Source organism: Mya arenaria, chromosome 2 (assembly GCF_026914265.1).
Source record: "Mya arenaria isolate MELC-2E11 chromosome 2, ASM2691426v1".
NCBI lineage: Eukaryota > Metazoa > Mollusca > Bivalvia > Myida > Myidae > Mya > Mya arenaria.
This window is the reverse complement of record NC_069123.1, coordinates 47087796-47095018: the sequence shown is the minus strand read 5'-3', so window position 1 is coordinate 47095018 and position 7223 is coordinate 47087796. Positions and strand designations below refer to the sequence as shown.

The following is a 7223-nucleotide window of genomic DNA, read 5'->3' as shown; positions in this document are numbered from 1 at the left end:
CAGAGTATTGTACCCGGGATCTCTTCCCCAGAGTACTGTACCCGGGATATCTCCCCCAGAGTACCCATGATCTCCCGCCCAGAGTTCTGTACCCGGGATCTCTCCCCCAGAGTGTTGTACCCGGGATCTTCCGCCCAGAGTATTGTACCCGTGATCCCGCGTCCTGTGTATCGTACCCGGGATCTCTCCCCCAGAGTATTGTACACGGGATCTCCCGCCCAGAGTTCTGTACCCGGGACCTCTCGCCCAGAGTACTGTACCCGGGACCTCTCGCCCCATGAGTTATGTACCCGGGATCTCGCCCACAGAGTACTGTACCCGGGACCTCTCCCCTAGGGAAGTGTACCCGGGATCTCTCCCCCAGAGTTCTGTACCCGGGATTTTCCGCCCAGAGTATTGTACCCGTGATCCCGCGCCCTGTGTATTGTACCCGGGATCTTCCGCCCAGAGTATTGTACCCGTGATCCCGCGTCCTGTGTATTGTACCCGGGACCTCTCACCCAGATTATTGTACCCGGGATATCTCACCCAGAGTATTGTATCCTGGATCTCCCGCCTAGATTATTGTACGCGGTATCTCGCACCGAGAGTAAACGGTACCCGGGACCTCTTCGGTTACAAAATGGTTGTGATACTTACCAACTTCTCCCATGATAGTTGGGAATGATGGTTTAATTATGAAAACATGTGAAAGGTTTAAGTGATCATTGAACCATTACACACACTCTTTAAGGCCACACGTACTATTATGTCACAGATATGCATACCTTTCGAAGTTTCCTTAACGCACTACCATGTAAGTAAATACGCCACGGGGCGTGCACCATTCAACGCAGGCTTCCATTCACTATCCATCCTATTATAATGTAAAACAGATCAGCTAATGTCTATTAATGGAAACCTTTTACCTTTTACTCATTAATTCCTTGTCATGTAAATGTGTTTTTTTTAACATGCACGGCATCATCAACGGGTTTCACGGAGGCATAATGCTCGTAGACTGCTTTGCCAGTTTTGCAATTGTTAGGTATTAGCTGAGTTATTTGTTGTACCTAAATAGAGCTGTAGAATCATTTAGGAGACGTTTGGATATGGCATTGAAGTTAAATTCAATGCTAATTACGCACCTTGAACAGAGTTATTTGTCTGTAGGCCCCGGATTCAGATTGACAGCTAAATGTAAACGGATCTAATTAATTGATGAGTAATTGATGAATATGACGAGAAAGCGTTGCATGCATTAAGGAGAGGATTTTAAAGTAGAAAACGCGAACACATAAATCTCACTCCAATGTGACCTTGTGAGATAAGGGCATACTTTTGTACAAGCAATTCCTTGCAATACTACAATGGAAACTACAGTGACAAGCCCAGGTCCAAAACATTTACCAACGACCCTGTTATAAGGCACAATTAATGTTAGGCCTAATGACACAGAACGAGCGACACATACCTTGTATACAAAACAGGCAGACCAAAGAGAGGATAATTGTTTGTTTCATTGTAAGATATGGAACTATTTTACCAAGTGGGCACCCAATTGTGTATTTAATGTGCGGCATAGTTCGGAGCGAAATATTTACTTCACGAGAACTGTGTATGCCCTTACATTTGCTACTGGGTCTTTTTATGTACTTTTATTTCATTAGTTGCATTCACTATATATCAGTCTTATTTGTAATTCATTTTTTGACAAGAATGACATTCAAGTTACTGAAAGGAACAAATTAATGTAAAATGATAGTGCAGGATTGAAAGTACAAAGTTTCATATTATTGTAGTTAATCCTTCACTTCCTTGCTCATATATTTTGGTTAGATGAACAGTATATCATCTAAGTAAGTGTTGAATTACAAGACTAGTGTAGACGTATATCCGTTTGCGTGAATGTCTTAATTTTAAAGTTTCAATATGTTGAAGTAAATTAAATATGAAGCCTTGTCTTCATGTCCGCCCGTATTCTTAATGAATTAATATTAATGAAGTGCCCACTTACTCGCCAATAAGATAAACAATGCTTACATTGAAAGTTTTAAGGCTTTATAAGAACAATATTTGACTAAATAATATTTACGCATATACATGTAGTCGAAAACATTGACATTTTTTCTATACATTTTTTTAGAAATTAATAAGACAATACATGTATACATATTAACGTAAAATGTTAAATGTTAGTTCATTTTACTGATCACAATACACGTATTTTTTCTTAATCTGTCCTTAAAATCTCTTTCAGTAAAGTGACCGAGTCTCTGTTGGATACAGAATGGTACTGAACGTCAAAGTCCCTATCTTTCATGGAAAAGTAGCGCTTTAATTCTGTGTACGCGTCTGTGCGCACTTCGGCGGGGAGGAATGCCGAATCGTCTCCCTCGTCGGCGGTAAGAATAGCTCGGAACACCTCGTCGTTAAATGTGTAGTCAGATTCTAACTTCGAATCTTCTTTGGTCTTGTTATCAGATGCGCCATTCGGGCTTTGTGTGTCCTCTGACATTGGCGATGGATCCTCATCTTCAGGGGCCCGTAAGCTTCTTAAGCTTCGACCTCTAGAAGTCCTCGACGACTTCCGCATCTCAACATGAGAAATGTCAACATCGGCAAACGGCGTAGAGAGCTCATCGCCTCTAGTTACATGAGCATGACCATTGTCACGTGGGGCATCTGCGCGCCGTATCACGACTTCTTGTGTTGCTTCGACATTATCAGTGGCATCCAGAATTTTTAAATTACATTTTTCATTTGAATCAATATGTTTTCCCAAGTGACCGCTTATAGCTTGACCTTTGGAATGTCGCACCTGAGGTGTGTCCATATCTATCGGTTGTGAAACAGATATGGTTTCAGTTTCACCATAACTGATATCTCTCTGATTGTATTGTACATCTGTCTTAATTGTGACAGTTGTATTGTCAATAACTTCACTGTTCTGTAGAGCCGATGGGTCGTTTCCATGTGCTGTACGTATTGCGTTGGTATCAGTGTTTCCCTGTGTTGTCGGTATTGCGCTGGTATCCATGTTTCCATGTGAAGTACGCATTGCGCTGGTATCCATGTTTCCATGTGAAGTACGCATTGCGCTGTTATCCGTGTTCCCCTGTGATGTACGCATTGCGCTGGTATCCGTGTTTTCCTGTGCTGTACGCATTGCGCTGGTATCCGTGTTCCCCTGTGATGCACGCATTGCGCTGGTATCCGCGTTCCCCTGTGATAAACGCATTGCGCTGGTATCCGCGTTCCCCTGTGATAAACGCAATGCGCTGGTATCCGCGTTCCCCTGTGATGTACGCCTTGCGCTGGTATCCGTGTTCCCCTGTGATGTACGCCTTGCGCTTGTATCAGTGTTTCCCTGTGTTGTACGCATTGCGCTTGTATCCGTGTTCCCCAGTGATAAACGCATTGCGCTGGTATCCGTGTTCCCCTGTGATGTACGCATTGTGCTGGTATCCGTGTTCGCCTGTGATGTACGCATTGCGCTGGTATCCGTGTTCGCCTGTAATGTACACATGGCGCTGGTATCCGTGTTCGCCTGTGATGTACGCTTCGCGCTGGTATCCGTGTTCGCCTGTGATGTACGCTTGGCGCTGGTATCCGTGTTCCCCTGTGATGTACGCATTGCGCTGGTATCCGTGTTCGCCTGTGATGTACACATGGCGCTGGTATCCGTGTTCGCCTGTGATGTACGCTTGGCGCTGGTATCCGTGTTCCCCTGTGATGTACGTATGGCGCTGGTATCCGTGTTCCCCTGTGATGTACGCATGACGCTGGTATCCGTGTTCCCCTGTGATGTACGTATGGCGCTGGTATCCGTGTTCCCCTGTGATGTACGCATGGCGCTGGTATCCGTGTTCGCCTGTGATGTACGCATGGCGCTGGTATCCGTGTTCGCCTGTGATGTACGCATGGCGCTGGTATCCGTGTCCGCCTGTGATGTACGCATTGCGCTGGTATCCGTGTTCGCCTGTGATGTACGTATGGCGCTGGTATCCGTGTTCCCCTGTGATGTACGCATTGCGCTGGTATCCGTGTTCGCCTGTGATGTACGCATGGCGCTGGTATCCGTGTTCGCCTGTGATGTACGTATGGCGCTGGTATCCATGTTATCTTCCTTTGGTAAGGTTGGTTTTGGATATCCCTCCCGTCTGTCTTTATTGACGTTGTCGCCATTTCCCGACTCCCCTTTGGAAGAATATTCCTCCGTTATTTCATTTGTTAAAAGCGGTTTGCTTGTTTTATTTTCTGACTGGTTGTCATCCGATGAAACAGAACCATTCGTTCTATGGGAATCGTCAAGTCCCACTGGAATTTCATTCAAGTTCACAACATTCGGAGGGTTTTCTACTGCTGGTTTACCTACACTGGAACTGGGCGCTCTCGAGAATCTTGTTGGTTTCAATCTCACACCAAATATGTTTGTTGGGGTGACAGGTATAACGTTCTCTATTTCTTGCACTGCAGATTTTAAAGCCCGACTATCTTCATACCTTGTATCATTGCTGAAATAGGGTAATTGTAAGGAATGGTGTAAGAATTGAAATACTTTATGATTATATACACGTAAACTGCTTGATCTAAAGATGTATACTGTTGTATCATGTATACTTTTTTGTATTTTTTCGTAAGAGGATAATCTTGTGAGTAACGTGATAGTAGGTGCATGCACCTGTGAGTAGTTCAGTAATTCAACACCCAGAATGTATACCAATGTATCTAATGCGTTCCTCCTTCGTGTCAAGTACACATTCCACTTGGTGAAAGAAAATACGTCTGTGTGTTTTTATAAAGATGATATAAGTGTAAAGTTGGTAAGCCCTTACCTGGCCATGGCCGCACGGATAGCCTTCACCCAGCCCTCAGCGGCACCCGACGCGTCCGCTACCTGGACATACACAGGGTATACATATCGGCTTCCTCTTATGCACTCTCTTTAGTTTTAGCTTTTTAATATCTACCTTAAGTACCGAAGTAGTTTTACAGATGAAGACGATAACATGTTCTACTTTTTCCTCATTCAAATACTGACGTAAGTTTGTATACTTTTAACGTATTTATAACCGATAATACCTTTAAAATTACAAACGGACAATTAAACAACTTTAGGCAGAGATGTATACTTACGAAGATAAATGTTTTAGTGGTCGTGCGAACCCGGAACTGCTCGTCGGCGTCACCTCGAGTCGTAGTTACCTCTTGAATGTCGCTCGTCTCCACAGACCCGATGCAGGAGTCGCGCTAGTGGAATAAAGGTTACAGAGTTATCACCTGTATGCAAGGTACCAAAACACGTGTGGGCGGTGGACGCGTTGTTCACGTGCAGTATTTGGATCTTACGCTATGTGTATAGGGGTGATCTAGGGGGTATCCTTAAAAATCTTTCACCGCTGACCTAATGACCCTGGTCGCCGTAAATGAACTCGACTCAAACTATAGACGTCAGTGCAAAAAAATTCTGAAAGTAATTGGCCCAGAATTCATTTTAAATTCAATGATTTGTTGTCGATGACCCGGTTACAGCTGTCTATTATCAGTCATGCGAGAGAGCCATCATAAAAATCATATCAATTCACCGTCGATGACATTTAAGATAAACTTTGTAAACCACTATTTGACCTATAAAATACCCCATTTTGCAACAAGGGGAATATTTAAGGTTTATTCTTATGTTTATAACTTTAAATACATGTATGCACAGAAGTCGTATTTTTTCTAAACTCATTGAAAGTAATTTGTTTTGTTTTTATTTAAAACAAATACAGAAGTCAGTTACGTATGAGATATTGTTAACCATAAACTACCAAACAGGTAAAGTAACAGCCAAATCAATAGACAAATCCACAATGTGCTCAAACAGTAAGTACCTTTTGATCTTTGAAGAAAGAGAGGGTCGAGCTCTCCAGTACCATCCAAACCCGCGACTTGTTCTTGAATACCTGTGAAGTAATTAAAGTTATCCTCAAACAATATAACAAGTTAACATGCAAACATCTTTAGATACAAGCACATGTATGTTGACTAGACCATGCGACCTGTCACATACGACATTTGTTCATTAGAGATTAGAGAATAAATTGTTGTTATTAGATAAGAAGTACATCGTTGTCGAGTGTTGTGTTTGATTTTCAGAGACTGCATTCATATTTAAAGCAATTTAGGTTCAATTTTCAACTTAGTAGAACATTTCCCCTTCGTGTTTGTAACAAAAAAAGAGAAAAAGTCTAACCTATGCAATAAATTCGATGACAATAGAGGACATTTTAAGCTGTACTCCCACAGATTTACCGTTTTGACAACTTTTTTTTATTTTTTGTTTTCGAATGAGCCAATTGATAGGTAAATATCAGCAAACCAGTGATATAAGACTGCTGACAAAAGATCAGATCGCAGATTTTTATATTTCCATTTGAAAATTAATGTTTTATAGCTAAAGGCGTTACTGACGGTTTAAGAAAAATGCATTAAACATCAATTCTTGAACTTAAATATGAAAACCTGCGATCTGATTTATTGTCAGCAGTCTTAAATCACTGATTTCCATGGATTTTCGCAAGACAAAAAATAAAATAAAAAGTTGTCAAAACGGTAAATCTATGAGAGTGCAGCTTTAAGATAAACGTCAACAATAAGGAATGTTTTTCACTACTTACCCCATGAGCAGTCTTTTCGACAAATCCTTCGTAGATTTCAGCCATTTTCTAGCTCTTTAGGCCTAATATTTACTATCCAATGTGATAGACCTAACCGTCACCTTTTTAACTTTTACCTTCCGGGTTCTCTAACTTTTATACCAGTTTCCAATTACCGACATTCGAAATCAATACCTCCAAGTTTACATGGAACGAATATGCAATACTTTTCATTAAATTCTACAACTATAATTGCAATACTTTTCATTAAATTCTACAACAATAGTTACAAACTGAAACGCTTAAACTGGTATTTCCCGTGGTGTCCCATTAATGTCGATCTCATGACTATGCAGGTAGGAAATTATTAAGGAAGTTTGAATGTTCCTGGTCTATTTTAGACATAATTATTTTCAGCGCATACACATGATATACGAGTTATAAAGGAAATTACATTAACATTAACAATAACCATTAACAATACTTATACACCACCAGACTGTCTATTGTATGGAACTGGTGAAAACTACTACATGATATAACGTTTACTACACACATTGCGTTAAAGTTTGAAGATCAGGGCCTGACTGTAGGTTTTGA

The 7223-nt window shown here is 41.5% G+C and overlaps 1 protein-coding gene across 1 annotated transcript; it reads right to left on the bottom strand.

Moving 5' to 3' along the window:
* Nucleotides 1-2024: 2024 nt before the first annotated feature.
* Nucleotides 2025-6962, bottom strand: LOC128244196 (uncharacterized). The gene is made up of 5 exons (XM_052962216.1): nucleotides 6645-6962; nucleotides 5859-5930; nucleotides 5119-5232; nucleotides 4818-4879; nucleotides 2025-4496 (listed from the first exon to the last, which is right to left on the bottom strand). The coding sequence occupies exons 1-5, from the start codon at nucleotides 6687-6689 to the stop codon at nucleotides 2213-2215; spliced, it is 2577 nt and encodes an 858-aa protein (XP_052818176.1). The 5' UTR covers nucleotides 6690-6962; the 3' UTR covers nucleotides 2025-2212.
* Between the last annotated feature and the right edge of the window lie 261 nt (nucleotides 6963-7223).